The sequence below is a fragment of the Lactuca saligna genome, chromosome 4 (assembly GCF_052625555.1).
Source record: "Lactuca saligna cultivar CGN05327 chromosome 4, ASM5262555v1, whole genome shotgun sequence".
Classification (NCBI taxonomy): Eukaryota; Viridiplantae; Streptophyta; class Magnoliopsida; order Asterales; family Asteraceae; genus Lactuca; species Lactuca saligna.
Genome location: NC_136420.1, coordinates 230,394,417 through 230,415,363, shown reverse-complemented (window position 1 = coordinate 230,415,363; position 20,947 = coordinate 230,394,417). Strand labels below are relative to the sequence as shown.

General features: G+C 33.1%; 4 protein-coding genes and 1 pseudogene across 5 annotated transcripts; 4 read left to right on the top strand and 1 right to left on the bottom strand.

The window, feature by feature from the left end:
• Positions 1-4,906: 4,906 nt before the first annotated feature.
• LOC145039044 (uncharacterized) lies at positions 4,907-6,277 on the bottom strand. Of its 2 annotated transcripts, none has more exons than XM_078987190.1 (3): positions 5,629-6,277; positions 5,223-5,509; positions 4,907-5,113 (listed from the first exon to the last, which is right to left on the bottom strand). In XM_078987190.1, exons 1-3 carry the CDS (start codon positions 5,680-5,682, stop codon positions 5,041-5,043), a joined length of 414 nt encoding a protein of 137 aa, XP_078843316.1. In that variant the 5' UTR covers positions 5,683-6,277; the 3' UTR covers positions 4,907-5,040. The 2 variants fall into 2 exon arrangements, with proteins under 2 accessions (XP_078843316.1, XP_078843317.1); XM_078987191.1 differs by having other exon boundaries at positions 5,223-5,555; positions 5,629-6,275.
• Positions 6,278-6,488: 211 nt separating this feature from the next.
• LOC145039042 (uncharacterized) lies at positions 6,489-7,390 on the top strand. The gene is made up of 4 exons (XM_078987189.1): positions 6,489-6,719; positions 6,793-6,868; positions 6,970-7,094; positions 7,202-7,390. The coding sequence occupies exons 1-4, from the start codon at positions 6,551-6,553 to the stop codon at positions 7,285-7,287; spliced, it is 456 nt and encodes a 151-aa protein (XP_078843315.1). The 5' UTR covers positions 6,489-6,550; the 3' UTR covers positions 7,288-7,390.
• Positions 7,391-9,379: 1,989 nt separating this feature from the next.
• On the top strand, positions 9,380-11,604 carry LOC145040525 (uncharacterized). Its single transcript, XM_078988439.1, has 7 exons — positions 9,380-9,394; positions 9,467-9,539; positions 9,611-9,859; positions 9,969-10,040; positions 10,151-10,821; positions 10,940-11,180; positions 11,264-11,604. Exons 1-7 carry the CDS (start codon positions 9,380-9,382, stop codon positions 11,602-11,604), a joined length of 1,662 nt encoding a protein of 553 aa, XP_078844565.1.
• A 286-nt stretch (positions 11,605-11,890) lies between these two features.
• LOC145040524 (uncharacterized) lies at positions 11,891-15,925 on the top strand. Its single transcript, XM_078988438.1, has 4 exons — positions 11,891-11,897; positions 12,017-12,216; positions 12,268-14,336; positions 15,883-15,925. The coding sequence occupies exons 1-4, from the start codon at positions 11,891-11,893 to the stop codon at positions 15,923-15,925; spliced, it is 2,319 nt and encodes a 772-aa protein (XP_078844564.1).
• Positions 15,926-16,763: 838 nt separating this feature from the next.
• Positions 16,764-19,433, top strand: LOC145043382 (subtilisin-like protease SBT1.7 pseudogene; annotated as a pseudogene).
• Positions 19,434-20,947: the final 1,514 nt, after the last annotated feature.

Sequence of the window (20,947 nt, the reverse complement as noted above, 5' to 3'; positions counted from 1 at the left end):
TCTATATATTTTGAGAATGAAGTTGGATGATTACTCTTAAATTAAAAACGGTGTTGCAGAAATCGACCTTGGCGGCCTTAAACCGCTTACGATTAGGGTGCTTGATGAAAATTGGTCAAAATCGATCAAAATCATCCTTGGCGGCTCTTGGCGGTCATAGGCGGGAATTCTTAAAAAAATTCAAAAAAAAAAATTAATTTTCAAATATTAAACCAAAATTTTAAAATTTCAAAATTTTAAGCTTTCAAATTTAAAAATATTAAACTAAAATTTTCAAAATTTTAAATTTTCAAATACTTAGTTTTTTCGGGAATATTAATTTTTTAAATAATTTTATTAACAATTAAGGGTTCCCGATTAATCTCCGATTAATCCCCTCCTAGTCCGGTTAATCACTTATCGTTAGTCGATCGCCGAGCTACAACCGAACGATTTTTACACTCTTGATTAAAAATGAAAATTTGGTTTGAAATTTAGAACGTTACGAAAAACATACGACTATAATTTTGCACACATCCAAACACCATTGCTTATATATCAATGTATTGTTTTTATGCATATTCTTAATGTATTCAACAATTATTTTGATTTCAGTTGATGCAAAATTTGTAAATATAAATGTTTGTATCTTTTTGGACTATCATAACTTAATTTTTGAAATCACACAACTAATAGAGTTGAAAGTCTGCATTCCAAGTTAAAGAAATACTTGGATACATCAAAGAAATTTATAGATGTGTGTAACTTTTATTCATAATGTTATCGAGTCACAATTTACGACAATAAAAGCAAGCTTTCCAAAAAGCAAAACCCGCATCAAACATAGATTCTACATACCGCACTTCAAATAGTTATGGAGATTTGTTCGGTACATGCTTTGGAAAATTTTGATAATGAACTCCAGCGAAGCAATGTTAATGGCTTAAATTATGGTTGTCAACTGCATACAAATTATGAATGACCCTATGTGCATAGACAAATGAATTATATATATATATATATATATATATATATATATATATATATATATATATATATATATATATATATATATATATATATATATATATATATATATATATATATATAGCTCTACCACTTTAATCGACTCATAGGTTTCGAAGAAAGTTTGATTACCGGCGTCTGAATCTGATGGCAATCTTAGTTGTGATGGTGAACTGTAAATGTTCACTCAAAACTTCAAGGATATATTCATAACGTCAATAACTTTGCTTCGTGATCCTGTCGTTCAAATAAACTTCAAGGATATGTTCACTCAATACCCCTATATATCTTATATGGTGTCTAATATTTATGTAGTACTTGATATGATATAATTATTATTTTTACATGTGAATTGTTAGCATTTGAAAATTATATTTTGGATACGAATTACAAGGGTTTACTATTGTAATGTACGGATGATTTCTACTATATATGATTTCTACTATATAGTTTTGTTAATATTTATCAACATCATCATCATTTATGAACAAAGATGCAAAATGCATTAATTTTCTTGTTTTCCCCCAAATTTTATAAACCCAAACTCAATTTCGGTTGAAATGAGGTTATAGTTTATGAAATGGTAAACGTTTACCAAAGGCCGATAGGAAGGGAGGATTTAGCAGAAATTGGTCAAAACTCAAAATTGACCTATAGAGATTTTAATATAAACATAAATGTTGTATCGATTTATATATATATATATATATATATATATATATATATATATATATATATATATATATATATATATATATATATATATATATATATATATATAGAGAGAGAGAGAGAGAGTAATATAAGAATAGCACGTGCCTATTGATAATTTTTAGTGGACGATGAATCATTCCAAAGGCTTGGTTTCATTTTTCAAATATTTGTCGGTGCTTTTTCTTGCCATAATGCTTCTTCGCGATAAAGTGATTATGATTCGTCATCTTTAAGTAAAGCCATAAACATAAAATAGAGAATATATATATATATATATATATATATATATATATATATATATATATATATATATATATATATATATATATATATATATATACTACTTATAAAAGAAATCTAACTATTTCTATAAATAGATTGAATATAATAATATTATTTTTTTAAGACGTACAAACGATTAAGCTAATATTACAAACAACCATTAATAAAATAATATTAAATTTGAAATCGTCTAAATTTTTAAACTTAGTGTACAATCACCTATGCATGAATTTTGACTAAGCTATTTAATCCCCAAGTTAAAATCCTTATTTATCTCAAGGAAGCCGATCTGGCCTTCTTTCAGCCAGTTTAATCGGTCAACAACCATAACCGGCTTTTCAATCTCTTTATACATTATCTCCTTCATTCAATGGAAAAACCCTAGCTGTTGGTTTTCTTTAATAGTTTCCGATTTTAGTTTTCATTTAGAACTGATTCTTAATTAAACCCAAAAAATTGCAGATGGGTTAATCTGAATCTGTGTTTGAAGGTAAGATATTGTTTGTTTTTTCTTGGGGATTGGGTTTGGGGTTTTTACTCCATCATTTGAATATCGGATATTGGTGTGGGATTTGCAGGTCAGATGTTAGTTTTGTAGATTTTGATCTCATTGTAGCTGATCATGAAATGTTGGTTTCAAGTTCTCTCATTTAAGTCCTTCCGGTAGATGAAATTGCATTAGAACTAGAAAATTAACACAAATGTCAGATAGTTGTTACTCTCTTTATGACTATATCATCGTTTTTTTATATTGTATTCTTTGCAATTGATAATAGAGGTTCTTATTATATTTGAAAATTTCATAGTTAGTTTGATGTTCTTAAAGAAATAAGCAACTAGAGAGCTTGTTAATTTGTTTAGTTCAAGGTATTACTTTCTTTCCTTATCGTTTCTCAATTTGGTTGTGTGTGTTTGTATGAGTCTATGTTTATCTTGCAAATCACCAAGAGTCAATTAGTTGTTTATAAAAATTCCTAGATCATTGTTGTTGCGAGACACTACCTTTTTTCTCCTTCCATGGCTATCTTTGCTTGCTAAACCCACCACCTTTGTTATCGTTCTTTGCACTTCCCCTTTCTGTCTCTCTATCAAAAAGCTACCTCATAGCTTCCACATATTAGTTTCCTCTATGCATCCTTCTAAAATTCCGGTGCTGCTGACCATCGTCCTGTATCTATGCGTATGTCTAACTTTGTGTTTATGTGTGTTTTACAGGACTTGAAAATGGATTGATATAAACCAACATCTCAAAGAAATCGTGGGTAAGCTTCTTAAGATCTGAATATGATCTTCTTGTTGGGTTTTTAGAGCTCTTGTAGTTGAATGTTTAGTTTTTTCTTTAAAGTTGCAATATGTAAGTTTTTGTTATTGTTTGGGGTAAACCCATTTGTAAGTTTTGTTTTTGAAAATTGCAATGCATAAGTTTTTGGTTTCATTTATTGTCAGACAACAAAAAAAATTTAACTGACAAAATTTTGTGAATTTGGATTGATTTGTTTCAAATTTTATCATATACATATTTGACTATTGTATCATTCTTATATTTGAAGGTACCATATGAATAATAGTTTCTTCTTTGTTTTGTATGTATCATGTACAAGAACATGGGAGTGTTTTGTTCTTAATATTTTCTGTGTAAATGAAAAAAATAAGCTTTATTTATGCATTATACCATTTGTGAATGAAAGTTTTTTTTTTTTTTTTTTTGTTAATTCTCATGTGTCTTTCTTTGACATTTGTAATTGGTTTGGTGGGTTCACGTTATGTGGTTATATTTTGGTTTTCGATTTTGTTTTCGGGTTAAGTATTTTGTTAATTAATTTATTAGGAAACTATGATTTCATTTAAGATTAAAAACTTTCTTCCGTCTTTGAGTTCATTCGCATTTATACATTAAAAACTTCGCATTTTCATTCAAATTCTTCGCATCTTGCATCCATCCGTCTTTGAGTTCATTCGCATTTCATCGCATTAACTGAGAAATTAATCAGTTGTCTCATATTCGCATTTCAGTTGTTTGAGAAACCCAGATACGAACCCAAATGCGAAACCCATTGATTTCAAATGCGAACCAACCAAAAATCATCAACCACGTACTTGTGTCACCAAATGCGAACTGAATATCACCATTAAATTCTCCTCGCATTCTATAGATGCGAACACAATCCAGATCTCCGACTCCAAGCTTGCGAAATCAAAATCAATTAACCTCAAACAAATCGTGAACTTCTTATGCGAACTGTTTTGACCCACAAAACCAAATGCGAACTCAATTGATGTCATATGTGAACTGATTTCATATATGCGAACACAATTGATTTCATATGCGAATCCACATCCATCGATATGAAACCAATACCAGTTACAAGCAATTAGTAGCAACCATCGATCCTCTAATTTTCAATTACTCAGCCTTCGCTTTTCATACAACCCATCGACCCTGAAAAATCGATAAACACCAAATGTCTCATTTTTAGATCGATTTTCTGATTAAATGTCATATTTGAAGAATGATCGATTTTCTGATTAAATGTCATATGTGTGACATTTAATCAGATTACAAAACATGTTTGTTATTAATGGATGAGATAGATTTAATGTATATCATCATTTTTTTTTTAAATGACAATTTAAAAAATCCTAATCAGTTTGGATAGAATTTGAAGTGCTTATCTAATAAGCACTATGATAATTTCGAAGTTAGTGTTATCTTTTTCTAATTAATAATGATATAAACTGTAAAGATAATTTCGAAATTAATATGTTGACTAACATTGATCCTTAAAATTTGGGATATGAATGGTTTTGAGCGGGAAAATATTGACACCTGGGTAACCCTCTACAATAAATACCTATGGATTATGTGACATTGGTTGCCTTTTAAAAGACATAAAAACAAGGCATGCATTTATACCCCAGAAAATAATAATGTAATAGCAAAGGAAAAACAACACCATAAAAACATGTTACTTATTTGAAACAATCCAAAAAAAAGACAACCATAAAAATTCCAACATCAAATAAATCTACTAAAAAAACTTAGGTGTTAACAACTGCATCTTCATCATCCTGAGATGGCTGGTTTTCAGCTGCAACAGTAATCAAACCACTCCTGACAAAAAAATAAAATTTAAGGCATTCATAAGTTTCTTGATCCTTGAAATATATAAAAAAAACAGTTTTTCATGATCGTTTGTAAAACAAAGTACAAATGATCTTACCCGACATCAACAGGAAATTCACCATCTTCTTCATCACGAAGCCTATAACATCTGTTTCGGCTTTGAACTTTGACACGGGGTCTCTTCAGTGGTGGTGACAAAGTTTTTGGTTTTGTTGAATCTAATGTGTCAGACTTTTCCACAGCTTCATCATCCAGCTTTTCATCTTCAGAACTTAGAATATCAATAACCTCATCCCAATTCCAATTTAGCAATGCCCATTCCCTTTTCTTTTCTTTCTCATGTTTCTCATGCATACAAAGTTGAAGGATGATTTGATCACATTCCTGCTTATTTACAATGCTACTTGAGTTCGACATTATGGCCGTTTTTCTATGTCAAAAGTAGTATTAGTTACAACGTAACAATTAAATCAAAAGAGAAAACAAAAAATATGTGAACATACCTTCTTCCCAGGTGGAAGAATCAAGTCATTATCGAATTTCAGAGAAGCAAACATAGGTATTTATTGTAGAGGGTTACCCAGGTGTCAATATTTTCCCGCTCAAAACCATTCATATCCCAAATTTTAAGGATCAATGTTAGTCAACATATTAATTTCGAAATTATCTTTACAGTTTATATCATTATTAATTAGAAAAAGATAACACTAACTTCGAAATTATCATAGTGCTTATCAGATAAGCACTTCAAATTCTATCCAAACTGATTAGGATTTTTTAAATTGTCATTTAAAAAAAAAACTGATGATATACATTAAATCTATCTCATCCATTAATAACAAACATGTTTTGTAATCTGTACATATATACGTATTTAAGATTACGAATCTTGCTTCCATACTTTACCATCAAACCATTTGTTCCATTGATTTCATAAAACCATCTGTTCTATATGCTATATCAGAATCAAACAGGTATTGAACTTTTACTTTATTTCATAGTACAAGCAATATGTATTAGAAAAACCATCAAGTATAGCAATTATTAACTGAAGTGTTTTTCAGTTGAAATGGATATTTATCATACTACTGTTAATGAATTTTCTGCTTTGGGGCAAATATATGAATGGTGGAACATTACAAGTGTTAGAGTATTGTATGTTTGGGAGGACTTGGAAAACAACAGGATGCTCTTGTGGATGATAGATCGCCAGGTAAGGTTTTTTTCCAATTAAAATATTCAACTTCTATTAAAAGTTTAATTTTGTAAATAATACCATTACCATTTTGTTACTTACACCAGAGAGAAAAAATATTAGCAATCATACCTCGCCATTTAGTGCCTGGATATCGAAACATGAATCTGAAAGGAAATGTATTCTCTGTGCAACATTTCCAAGTTGATGAATACCATTTGGACAATCCAATGTACCAACAGTACAAAATCTGCACCAGTGATAAGGCGATAATGATAAACCATGCCACAACTTTTACTCGGTTAGCAAGCGATTTTGCCAGTGGATATCCACTTTATCCAATTGTGTCTACTGTCACAACTGTTGCACAAGATCATACAAATAAAAGAAGGCTTGTTGGTATATTTATATCTTTTCTTTAATCATTTTTATATCATCTACTATAAATTTAACAAGAAAATATGTTTTTTAGATGTGGTTGGAAGAATAGTATGGGGAAATCGAATCAGACAGCTGCGATCATTTGAGTTAATTCTCCAAGATGAGACGTAAGTATATATGTATTCAAAAAACACTTAAAACAACATAGTTTTTTATTAAATTTATTATCATTCATTATAAGAGTTTAAACAGCATTACCTTTTAATAGGGGGAACGTAACAAAGTTATTGTTGTATAACGTACCAGCAAACCTTATGATTAAGGTTATTGTTGCAACATACAACAAATCCATACTCTATGTTTCTTGCATGAAGCTGGTCCACAACAATTTGGGTCAGTTAAAAAATATGATCAGTATATAATTTATATTAATATCAACATATTCCAAATTGTAAATACATATTATTAAATTTTATGCCACATGTTTCATGTTTTTGCAGGTAATTTATTGGTTTCTACTGTTTTAACCGACTTTGATGTTGAACCACAAATGTATGAAGCTGATAGGATTAGAGCTAGATATTGATGAGAGTATTAGAAAAAGATTTTCTTGAAAACTTTTTTAATTCCCGTGTTTTCAATTCAGTTGTGGAACTTTTAACACATATGGTTTTACCACATTATATCTTTTATCAGTTTTAAGTTTTATTATTGGTTTTGTTAATTTGTTAACTTTTCATTCGTGAATGTGGTGTTTTTATTTTCTTTTTGACTTACTATATATATATATATATAATTGCTTGTAACTGGTATTGGTTTCATATCGATGGATGTGGATTCGCATATGAAATCAATTGTGTTCGCATATATGAAATCAGTTCGCATATGACATCAATTGAGTTCGCATTTGGTTTTGTGGGTCAAAACAGTTCGCATAAGAAGTTCACGATTTGTTTGAGGTTAATTGATTTTGATTTCGCAAGCTTGGAGTCGGAGATCTGGATTGTGTTCGCATCTATGGAATGCGAGGAGAATTTAATGGTGATATTCAGTTCGCATTTGGTGACACAAGTACGTGGTTGATGATTTTTGGTTGGTTCGCATTTGAAATCAGTGGGTTTCGCATTTGGGTTCGTATCTGGGTTTCTCAAACAACTGAAATGCGAATATGAGACAACTGATTAATTTCTCAGTTAATGCGATGAAATGCGAATGAACTCAAAGACGGATGGATGCAAGATGCGAAGAATTTGAATGAAAATGCGAAGTTTTTAATGTATAAATGCGAATTGGGGAAGAAAGTTAGAGTTTCGCATTTGGCACCTGATCTTTTCAAGAAATAATATAAGTGGTCCAACTTCGCAAAATGGGGTCATAAAAAGACAAGTGCAGAATTTTCATTTCGCATCCCTGTAGTTGGACCACTTATATTATTTCTTGAAAAGATCAGGGGCCAAATGCGAAACTCTTAGCTTTCTTCCCCAATTCGCATTTATACATTAAAAACTTCGCATTTTCATTCAAGTTCTTCGCATCTTGCATCCATCCGTCTTTGAGTTCATTCGCATTTCATCGCATTAACTGAGAAATTAATCAGTTGTCTCATATTCGCATTTCAGTTGTTTGAGAAACCCAGATACGAACCCAAATGCGAAACCCACTGATTTCAAATGCGAACCAACCAAAAATCATCAACCACGTACTTGTGTCACCAAATGCGAACTGAATATCACCATTAAATTCTCCTCGCATTCCATAGATGCGAACACAATCCAGATCTCCGACTCCAAGCTTGCGAAATCAAAATCAATTAACCTCAAACAAATCGTGAACTTCTTATGCGAACTGTTTTGACCCACAAAACCAAATGCGAACTCAATTCATGCAATTCCTATTTTTTTTTTTTAAGAATCTACAAAAATAATAATTAAAATTGAATTACATGTAAAACCAATTCAAAACAAAAAATCTTATTTTGTTTCCCGGTATAATTTTGAATACTTTTCAACTAATAAGATAAAAGTAAATCAAAATGGATTACGAATTTTCAAATTTTATTATAAATATACACATAAGTATGAACTATTTGTAATCCTTTCATAACAAACTTTTAACCTATATATATATATATATATATATATATATATATATATATATATATAGAGAGAGAGAGAGAGAGAGAGAGAGATTTGCGTAGTAGATGAACCATAGGCGCCAATTGCAAACATATTCTATAATTATAATTTAACATATAAGAAGGCTTCATCGGTTCTACAGTCTGCTACTGCGTATGTTTACTATTTACGATTTTTACTTTCTCGATTATACACCATTCACACTCACTTTGTGTTCCTTTGTACATGCATAAACTACATATATTCTATCGGCTTCACAAAAACCATCTGCTCTATCGGATTCATCAAAATCAAATAGGTATGTGTATTTAACTTTAAATTATCTCTTATTCAAGTACTATATGATGAAAAAGTCTACTATTTATAGTATTTTTTTAGTTAGATGCAACGTGTTTCAAAGTAACTAGCTTCACCTAAGAAAAGAAGTATCATCAAACCAATATATGTCGGCAACTCAAGCATCATCTCCTTATAGACCATTCACATTACCAGAAACACATAAATAAAATCTGGTTTTGATCTAAACTATTATAACAAAAACAAATGGTAATAAATTTCGTATTTGAATAATCATACTTTTTGATTTGTTATGTATAAAATAAAGTATACATTTTTTTGTGTGTTTTACAGTTTGCAATGAGGTTTGACGGTAAAGAAAATAAACATAATAATGTTATCCAAATTGATGCAGAAAATACAAAAGGTATATCACATATTTACAATCATTATTAGTATATCATCGTTATACATTATTCATTTAAAAAAATATTGCAGAAAAACGAAAAGCATATAATAAGGCATGTTACGAACGACGAAAGGAGAAAAACAAAATGAGACGAATAGCTAATGGGGAAGGAAATAGTCAAAACGCAACATTTTTGTCAAATGTGCCAACAGTAAATAGGAATCTGGTGGATATTACCAATGCATCTCCTACATGTGTAATGGATTTTGGTCAAAAAAAGTTGATTTATAATAGAAACCCTTATCAACGTCAGACGGAACCAACCATAACAAAACCAGGTAACTATGTCTGAAGTTATCATATTACAATCTAAGTAGTACAACATTACATTTAACCATAATCTTTCATAATTTACATTCTTAATGAGAAATTTTTGTTTATACGTAGGTATTCAAAGTCAGCCTGACGTAATACTACCTCCACGCGATGAATTGATAACTCAAATTTCAACATCAATAGGTCAGTATTTGATTTTTACCGAAAAATATCATATATATTGGCTAATAATTATGTGTAATTATTTTAATTTTATTTATATTACATTTAACTAATGAATAAAATGTCTACAGATCCACAAGGTTGTATCCATGGCAATGTCACTCCATCAGTACAAAATGGTAGCATCTCGGATGATCCATATAGTTTTGTTTTCGCCGGTATCCGTAAAAAACATCGTGTGGTGAAGTTCAATGATATATGTAGTTATTGTGGGGCAAAACGACTACAATTTGAATCTGCTGGCTTTTGTTGCATGAGTGGAAAGACAAAGTTGGCAGACTCATCTATTCCTGACGAATTACACAATCTTTTCACCTCAAAAACAAAATTAGGCAAATTGTTTAGAAAGAATATACGTGCATACAACACCAACTATTCATTTGCATCAATGGGCGTAGAAGTGGATGAATCGATGGCCAATATGACATCTGGAGTATACACTTTTTGTGTGAATGGAGGGATATACCATAGAATCGATCAGTTAGTTCCAAGGAAAAAGGATGAACCTAAGTTCTTACAATTGTATTTTTACGATGTTGAAGCTGAGATGTCAAATAGACTCGAATGGAAGAATCTTGCTAAACCAATTGTTGAAATTTTGACTCGCGTTCTTGCTACAAACCCATACGTTGCAATATTTCGTAGCCTTGCTGATCTAGGACCGCTCGACAATTACAGAGTCACTTTAAATGCATCAGTAGAACTAGACCAAAGGGTGTACAACCGGCCAACCACATCCGAGGTTTGAAATTAATTATGTACATATGTTTTTGAGAAAAAAGATGTTTCATGTATTAAATATAACTATGCAAATTACGTACCAGTTTTAATCATATTTTTTCTATTGTATAATTTCACAGGTTGCTGGTATTTGGATTGAAGGCAATGACAACATAACCGCATATAAAAGAAGTATTATAGTATATGGAAGGTCCGACAAACCAAAAACAATTCAATCTTATTGGGGATGTTATGACCCATTATGTTATCCTTTATTCTTTCCAAATGGTGAGCCTGGATGGCATTCTAACATACTAAGGCAAGGGGTTTCATTCAATGAGATGGTTAATGACGACCAAATCTTCGATGAAGATCTAGAAGGTACGCATAGCCACAATTTTAATATTGTTAAATTTTACAAATGTAAAAATTGATATAATTTATTCAATTTAATCATTATGTAGAGACTGATATAAGAACGGGTAGGAAAACTGTAACTATGAGGGAGTACTACTGTTACAAGTTGCAGATTCGATCAAACTTGAACGTAATTATGTTAGGAGGGAGATTATTACAACAATTTGTGGTAGATATCTACATCAAGATTGAGACTTCGCGTTTGGAATTTTGTAGAAAAAACCAATCTACAATAAGAGCGGAGTTATACCAAGGTGTTGTGGATTGTGTCAATGCCGGTGAGGTACAAGCAAGTATGATTGGGCAACGTGTTGTTTTGCCAGCAAGTTTCATCGGAGGTCCTCGTGACATGCGACGACGATTTCTCGATGCTATGGCTTTAGTTTAAGATGGAGGGAAACCTGATATATTCCTTACAATAACGTGCAATCCGAATTGGCCTGAAATCCAAAATGAGTTACTTCATTTTCAAACAGCACAAGATAGACCAGATCTGGTTGCAAGAGTTTTTCGTGCTAAGTTACATGACCTTAAGGAACAACTCTTGAAGAGGCACGTCCTTGGTGTGGTGAGTGCATATGTTTATGTAATAGAGTTCCAGAAACGTGGTTTACCACATGCTCATTTTCTCTTAATAATGAAACCTGAATGGAAGCTCACCAATACAGACCATTATGACAAGTATGTGTGTGCCGAAATTCCAAACCCGACAAAGTATCCTATACTACACGATCTGGTCAAATCACACATGATACATGGTCCTTGTGGTACATTAAACAAAAAATGTTCTTGTATGCAAGGTGATCCACCAACCTGTCGTTTTAGATACCCTCGACAATTCAACGAAGCCACAACACAAGGAAAGGACACATATCCTGTTTATCGAAGGAGAGATAATGGAATTGCTGTGAATAAACAAGGTATTATGATGGATAATAGATGGGTTGTCCCATATAACCCAAAGTTGTTGATGATGTTCAACTGCCATCTAAATGTTGAGGTTTGATCGAGTATAACATCAGTGAAATACATCTTTAAGTATATTTACAAGGGTCATGACAAGCAAGTTATCCATATTGATCCAGATGCACAACCTGTTGTTATCAATGAGATAAAACGTTTTCAGGATGCACAATACGTCTCCGCTCCAGAAGCAGTATGGCGAATTTTTAGCTTTTCTCTTAATCAAATCCACCCTAATGTGATCACTTTGCAATTGCATCTTCCAAACCAACAGTTGGTTAGGTTCACTGATGATGATGCAATGAAATCAGTTGTTGAGAGGGAGAAAGATAAGAGATCAATGTTGACTGCATTTTTCAAGATGAATAAAGATAACGTTAATGCAAGAGAATATTTATACAAAGATTTTCCCAAACACTTCACATGGAATAAAGAATCGCGTCTATGGAATCCTCGAAAAGTATCACGAGCAGTTGGTCGTTTGGTTTCTGCAAATCCTGCTGAAGGTGAGCGATACTATCTACGTGTGTTATTATGTCATGTTAGGGGTCCTACATGTTTTGAAGATCTGTACACAGTCAATAACGTAAGACATCCCACATTTCGAAAAGCGGCTCTTGAAAGAGGGTTAATAGAGACAGATGATAGTTTATCGCAGTGTCTTGTAGAGGCCTCCTTGTTTCAGTTTCCAAATGCTCTCAGAAGGTTGTTTGCAACGATATTAGTTTTTTGTGATCCTGGAGATGTTCGCAAGATATGGAATTCCCACTACAATTCTCTCTCCGAAGATTATAGTAGACAATACGATAATGTCAATCGAGTACAAAATATGGTCCTTACAGACATAAGCGTATTCCTACAGTCTATGGGTAACAAGCTTGATAACTTTGATCTCCCGACTGTAAACACCGATTTGAATTTTCAGTCTGGAGTTTTTCGAGAGGTACAAGAAGAATGCTCTATAATTGTGGAAGATGACCATTTGCGTGCCAAAGAGTTTCTCAATCCTGAACAAAAATATGCATATGATGAGATCATGAGGCATGTGTGTACTGATTGTACAGGAGTGTTCTTCATAGATGGTCCTAGCGGAACAGGAAAAACATATCTGTACAAAGCTTTACTTGCTAATATACGCAAACTTGGTCATATTGCACTCGCCACAGCTTCATCGGGTGTTGCGGCTAATAACATGCCTGGGGGGAGAACAGCTCACTCGCGTTTCAAACTTCCTCTAACTCCAGATAATAACTCATTCTGTAGAATCCAAAAACAAAGCGGTACCGCTCAACTACTTCGGCTTGCAAAAATAATCATATGGGATGAGGCATCGATGGCAAAGCGACAGGTGGTGGAGGCGTTTGATCGGACAATGCAAGATATCACTGGGGTGGCACTCCCTTTTGGTGGAAAGATAATGGTTCTGGGAGGCGATTTTAGACAAGTATTGCCAGTCGTAAGACGTGGGACACGAGCACAAATTGTAGACTCTAGCCTACGAATGTCGCCTCTTTGGTCTTCGATTATAAAGTTGCGGTTAACAATAAATATGAGAGCACTTACTGATCCATGGTTCTCAAACTTTCTATTACGGGTTGGTGATGGAGTTGAAGAAACAGTGGACGGAAGTTTTATTCGCATCCCTGATGATATGGTCATTCCATACACTGATAAAGAAAAATCATTAGATTCTTTGATTGATGCAGTGTTTCCCTCATTGGAATTTAATAGGTCTGAATCAGATTATATCATATCGCGGGCAATATTATCTACAAAAAATGATAGTGTCGATGCGATTAACGATTACATGATCGATCGATTTCAAGGAGAAGAGAGAATTTACTATAGTGTCGATGAAGCCATAGATGATAAAAATGGCTTCTATCCGTTGGAATTCTTAAACTCGATCAGTGTTAGTGGTTTACCTCCGCATTACCTTCGATTAAAAGTTGGATGTCCGATAATACTGTTACGGAATATTGACCCAGCAAATGGGTTGTGTAATGGCACCCGATTGATATGTAGAAGCTTTCAGCAAAATGTTATTGATGCAGAAATAGCTGTTGGTCAACATGCAGGAACAAGGATATTTTTGCCTAAGATTCCTTTATGTCCATCTGATGATGATATGTTCCCATTCAAGCTAAAGAGGAAACAGTTTCCTATTCGATTGTGCTTTGCAATGACAATCAATAAAGCTCAGGGACAAACAATTCCATATGTAGGTATCTATCTTCCAGAACCAGTATTCTCGCATGGACAACTTTATGTTGCATTGTCCAGAGGGGTTTCACGTTGCAATACAAAAGTATTAGTACAGCCTAACGAAAATTCAAAAGGTGATGGGGTTTATACAGCAAATGTGGTGTATAAAGAAGTATTGCACGATTAATATTTTGTATTGTCTTGACTGGTTGCTTTTTATTGGTTATTTGATGCATGATGTAACAAATAACACCATAGTTTGATTATATTGTCTTCAACATGTACTTTTTTTTAACATAACAATTTTGTAATGGAAACATATCACCGAAAGAACTCACGTGCCCCGCCGCTTTGCGCGGCTAGACGGCTAGTATATATATATATATATATATATATATATATATATATATATATATATATATATATATATATATATATATATATATATATATATTCTTATTTTTTTTGAGACCATACTAATTTTGGAAAACCTCGAAATGTAATCTAAAATTAATTTTAAAATACAAAACAAAAGAAAAAATTCGAAAATTCTTTTTTTAATTATTATTTTCGTCATTTTATTTACCTAAAAAAATTTTAAAAAATAAAAAATAATAAAAAAATTTATCATTTTTTTAAAAATACGTGAAATATTCTAATAAAATATTAAACTGTAAATAATTTAATTTAATTTTTAGAATTTTAGAATATTCTACTAGATTTGTAATATATGTAAAATATTGTAATATTATATTAGAATATGTAAAAAAAAACGGTAAGTTTTTTTAATTTTTTATTTTTGGAAAATATAAATGACAAAATTAATATTTAAAAAAATCAAAATTTTTTAATTATTTTGAATTTTAAAAATATTTTTTTATCTATAAATAAATGTATAAGAGTGCATCTCGCGGTCTTACAAAATTAGGCAATCTCACATAAACGTAACTATATATATATATATATATATATATATATATATATATATATATATATATATATATATATATGCAAATTGAATGTACCCTTAAAAGTATACAAACTTAGGTATCTTAACTCACCATATTACGTCGTTTTGTATCATATAATAAATTGTAATCGTCCAAGCTTCCTAAAATACAACTTTTAACTTGATTTACTATAAAAATTTTATAAATTTAACAATTATATTTCTTTTACATAATTTTAATTTTCAATATATATATATATATATATATATATATATATATATATATATATATATAGGTATAAGGTGTTCGCTACAATGATGTAATGTAAAAGAAAGATAATAGTGAAAATTGAAAAATCTTTAAAATAAATCAAGTTAGGGGTTGATATTTAAGAACATTATAATACATTTATATAATATAAAACCCACAAATTATGATGTGTTTGTATAGTTAAGCTTATATACTTTTAAGGTTACATTCACTTTTACATGTAGAATATAAAACGACAAATATTCTAATATTGTATTAGAATATGTAAAAAATGGTAGCTTTTTAGAATATGCTAAAAAGGCACCTCAATTTGCCATATAGACACACCAATTATTTTTTGGAATATTTTTATTTGATGAAATTGTATTGTTTTTCCAAAAAAACTGATTATAAATAGTTAATTATTGTTTGACTTTTTATAAATGTGTTAATAGGGTGTCTAAGGGATATCTTATTAGACACCCTAATTAGTCATATAGATATCATAATTAAATTTTAAAAATATTTTTATTTGTTGAAATTCTATTGTTTTTCAAAAAAACTGATTATAAATAGTTATTATTGGTTGACTTTTTATAAATGTGTTAACAGGGTATTTACGGGGTTGTCTTATTAACAACATCCAGGGATTGGCTAAAAAGACACCCCAATTTGTCATATAGACACATTAATTAATTTTTGAAATATTTTTATTTGTTGAAATTGTATTTTTTCCAAAAAAAAAACTGATTATAAATAGTTAGTTATTGGTTGATTTTTTATAAATATGCCAATAGGGTGTTTAAGGAGTGTGTTATTAGTAATACCCGGAGATTGGCTAAAAAGACACAATTCAATTTGTCATATAAACACCCTAATTAATTTTTAAAATATTTTTATTTGTTGAAATTGTATTGTTTTTAAAAAAAAAATTATTATAAATAGTTAATTATTCGTTGATTTTTTTATAAATGTGTAAATAGGATATATAAGAGGTGTCTTATTATAATATATATATATATATATATATATATATATATATATATATATATATATATATATATATATATATATATATATATATATATATATATATATATATATATACACTAATGTACCTTCACTGTGTTTATGTATCATCCGACAAATTAAATCACTCTATCGAACAATTAACATCGTGTTAAACATTTTCTTAGGTGAGGTTGGGTTGTATTGGGATAACACTCGCCACTACCAGTAGCCACAGATGACAAATAAGATCCTTTTGTAGAGACATTTATGAAAAGGCAACAGCAGACTCGTTCGGTGGGTGGGTCCTCTCATTTCAAATCCTTGATAATTACAATATACTCATGCATATATGCTACCAGTTAGCATCTTCTTAACAGCTAATTATACGACCACTTACGTACTGTTTTGACAATTGATTACATACCCTCATACCTCAGTACTTGTTTTCTACCACAAGTTGCGAGTAGATGAACCGCAGGAACGTCCTCCTGATGTTGGTGGTAATTGTGGTCTTTTTCCACCGTTATGTGGTGGCAGACCCAAAACACCATCTGAAAACGTATATCGTTCATATGGACAAGTTGGTTATGCCATCTTCGTTTTCTGATCATCTACAGTGGTATGCAACGTCTATGAGATCTGTGTCTGACTCCATGGATATGTTATATACGTATGATTACGTCATCAATGGCTTCTCGACCAGGCTCACTATTCAGGAAGCAAAGCTACTTGAACAGCAGCATGGGGTCATATCGGTTCAAGAGGAGGTGATATACAAGCTTCATACCACTCGGTCACCCGAGTTTCTTGGACTAGAAAAGAGTACTCACATGATGCCTCCCGAGTCCAAACCAGGTGGTGATGTGATTGTTGGAGTGGTGGACACCGGTGTGTGGCCAGGAAGTAAGAGCCTAGACGACGCAGGGTTTGGCCCAATTCCCGTATCCTGGAAAGGCGAATGTGAGAGTGGTACAGGTTTCAATGTATCAAGGTGTAACAAGAAACTAATCGGAGCAAGGTACTTCTCGAAAGCATACGAAGCTACGTATGGCCCAATTGATGAAACATTGGAATCCAAGTCTCCTATGGATGATGATGGACATGGAACACATACGGCAACTACAGCAGTTGGGTCCAAAGTCACCGGAGCTAGTTTCTTTGGTATTGCAAAAGGAACGGCACGTGGGATGGCTCCTCATGCGAGACTGGCAGTTTATAAAGCTTGCTGGGCTGGGGGATGTTTTGGAAGTGACATACTAGCTTCGATAGAAAAAGCAATCGCAGATGGAGTTCATGTACTATCCCTGTCGATGGGAACAGGTACACTATTTGATTACACCCATGATGTCGTCGCTTACGCAGCATTCAAGGCAGTATCCCATGGTATATTTGTAGCATGTTCTGCTGGTAACACTGGGCCCGATCCTCTAAGCTTATGGAATGTCGCGCCGTGGATAGCTACAGTAGGAGCAGGAACTTTGGATCGTGATTTTCCGGCTTATGTTACCCTTGGGAACGGAAAGAAATTTAGAGGAGTATCACTTTACGGTGGAAAACCATTATCAGGTTCATTCGTTCCACTAGTTTTTGGTGGTGATGTCGGTAGCAATCTATGTGTGCCGGGTTTGTTGCTAGAGGGAAGAGTTACCGGAAAAATTGTGACGTGTGAACGTGGCCAGAATCCTACGGCGGAGAAGGGCATGGCGGTGAAGGCAGCTGGTGGTGTAGGAATGATTTTGGTCAACACGGATGGATATGGGGAGGACGTGGAGGTGGCTGATGCCCATGTCATACCAAGCGCCGCCATAGGTCAGAGAGAAGGTGATGCGATAAAGAAATACATAGTGTTGGATGATAATCCAACGGCTATGATTGCATCTGGAGGAACACAATTAGGCATCCACCCATCACCACTAGTGGCAGCATTTAGTTCCCGGGGTCCGAATCCCGTAACACCGGAAATACTCAAACCTGATTTTATAGCACCAGGGGTCAATATACTAGCTGGTTGGACCAATACAGGAAGTCCTACCGGCTTAAATGAAGATCCTCGGCGTGTTGAATTTAACGTCGTTTCTGGAACATCGGTGTCGTGTCCACATGTAAGTGGTTTAGCTGTACTACTCAAGGAAGCCCACCCTGAATGGAGTCCAGCAGCTATAAGATCAGCTCTTATGACCACCGCATACAGCACTTACAAAAATGGCGAAGAGCTGCAGGATCATGCTACTGGAAGCCCGTCAACTGCATTTTATCATGGTTCAGGACATGTGGACCCTGTTCGGGCCCTTGATCCGGGTCTTGTCTATGATGCCTCGGCTGACGACTATCTGAGCTTCCTATGCGCTTTGAATTATAGTTCTACTTCCATTAAGATGTTTGCAGGTGGAAACTTCACGTGCATATTGGGAAAGAAATACCGAGTAGAAGATCTTAATTACCCATCTTTTGCAGTTCCTTTACTCATGGCTTCAGGGAATCGTAATGGAAGCAGTTCTCCAACCATCGTCAAGTACAGAAGGAGTCTGAGTAATGTGGGCACTTCAGGAACGTACAAGGTTTCAGTGTCATCAAAGATTCGTGGTGTGAAGATCACGGTTGAGCCCGATCAGCTAACGTTCGTGAAGCAAGGTGAGAAGAAGGGGTTTACTGTGACATTTATTGCTACTTCCATGCTATCAGGGACTACCAGCTTTGCTCGTTTAACATGGTCCTGTGGAAAATATGTTGTGAATAGTCCGATAGCTTTATTAGCGTAAAGAATGATGTTAAATATGTTACTCTGGCTAAATTAAACCAATGTACATAATTTCGCTCCAAAAGCTAAAAGATTACTGCCTCTCATTGCATAAATGTGTAGGGGTGTTCATGGATGGTTAACCGAACCGAAATCATATTTCGGAAGGTTAACCGAAACCGATCGATTTGCTTTCATAAACCTAAACTTAAACCGAAAAACTCAGTTAACCGGCTGGTTATTTTTCCGGTTAACATATTAACTATCACATGTAAATAATCATACTAGTCATATATACATAATTCTTTACATGTGTTTAAACAAAAGGTTATATATAAAACAAACATTTTGTAGAACCTCTTTTTAAAATAGAGCTTTTAAAGTAGGATAAGTTTTTTTTTTTGTCCCCAACAAAAAAAATAATAATAAACAAAATAAAAATAAAAAAACTTAGTTTTAAGGGGTTTTTTTTTCATTTTAAATCTATAAAATTACAGTTTTTAGGGTTGTTTGATTTTGTGTTGATCGGGTCTGGTCATACGTTTTTGCCTGATTCAGTCACATTATTGAAACATCCCAAAAATACAAATCAAAAAAATTTGTTTTTAAAATCATTTGACAAATATAGTCTCATCATCATAAAATAAAATCATCAAACATGTATCTTAAATCACATAAACTCTTACAACAAATAATTGTCTCATAAAATCTCAGAGTAAGCTTCCAGTCTAAACAACTGTAGTGTGTGTCATGCCATCAGTTCGAGCCCTTCCTTTTACTACCTGAAGTACCTGAAATCAAAACTGAAACTGTAAGCACGAAGCTTAGTGAGTTCCCCCAAACTACCACATACAATAAAAAGTACATATAACAACTACTGGGCCTCGTCCACTGCATCGGGCCCCGCCCGACATCGGATCGAAATCTGGAATAACTTGGGCCCACCCACTGCATTAGGCCCGGCCCGGCATTGGACTTAGTCCGGAATAACTTGAGCCCCGCCCGGCATCGGACCGAAGTCCATAATAAACTAAATCATGACATAAACTCAACATATAACATACTCACATAAACTGCATCGGGCTTACCCAACATTGGACTGGAGTCCGGAACACATAACATATAACATACACATGCATGAATCACTAAGACATCAAGCATACTAACTACTTCTCCGGACCACCCCGGTATCGAATCGAAGTCCGGAATAAACCGAACATATAAACTGCACATATAAACTGCATCGGGCTAACCATGACATACTGTGACTAAATAAACGGCCCGGCCTTGGTGCCTTAGACCCGTTCCTACTGAAGGGAAACTCACCTCATATGTCTGACTGCTAAAACTATGGGTGAGAAGTCTCTGTTTGCTGCTTCGGCGACTCTCCGGCTATAATTTCCATAAAGACACTTAGTCAAAAAACCAATAACTAATCTTAGGGTAAAATGACCATTTTACCCCTAGCTAAAATCAACATTCTGGATAAAGTCAACTTCCAGTTGACTCGACTCGCCGAGTGGGCCCACCAACTCACTGAGTCCCTATTCTCTCATCTGTCCCCAACCAAACTCTACTACTTGAGTCTAGCAAGAACTCGATGAGTTCTCCTTCAA

Bases quoted from the DNA above. Each gene is read 5' to 3' on its own strand.
- LOC145039044 (XM_078987190.1), bottom strand. From the start codon at position 5,682: ATGTTTGCTTCTCTGAAATTCGATAATGACTTGATTCTTCCACCTGGG. The intron at 5,510-5,628 runs GTATGTTCACAT...GTAAATAAGCAG, and splicing joins TTCTTCCACCTGGGAAGAAG to GAATGTGATCAAATCATCCT. The intron at 5,114-5,222 runs GTAAGATCATTT...TTTTTTTGTCAG, and splicing joins GAATTTCCTGTTGATGTCGG to GAGTGGTTTGATTACTGTTG.
- LOC145040525 (XM_078988439.1), top strand. The intron at 9,860-9,968 runs GTAACTATGTCT...GTTTATACGTAG, and splicing joins ACCAACCATAACAAAACCAG to GTATTCAAAGTCAGCCTGAC. The intron at 10,041-10,150 runs GTCAGTATTTGA...AAATGTCTACAG, and splicing joins TCAAATTTCAACATCAATAG to ATCCACAAGGTTGTATCCAT.
- LOC145039042 (XM_078987189.1), top strand. From the start codon at position 6,551: ATGTACCAACAGTACAAAATCTGCACCAGTGATAAGGCGATAATGATA. The intron at 6,720-6,792 runs GTATATTTATAT...TATGTTTTTTAG, and splicing joins AAATAAAAGAAGGCTTGTTG to ATGTGGTTGGAAGAATAGTA. The intron at 6,869-6,969 runs GTAAGTATATAT...ACCTTTTAATAG, and splicing joins TTAATTCTCCAAGATGAGAC to GGGGAACGTAACAAAGTTAT.
- LOC145040524 (XM_078988438.1), top strand. The intron at 12,217-12,267 runs GTTTGATCGAGT...TATATTTACAAG, and splicing joins ACTGCCATCTAAATGTTGAG to GGTCATGACAAGCAAGTTAT. The intron at 14,337-15,882 runs GTTTCCTATTCG...AAAAAATGGTAG, and splicing joins TTCAAGCTAAAGAGGAAACA to CTTTTTAGAATATGCTAAAA.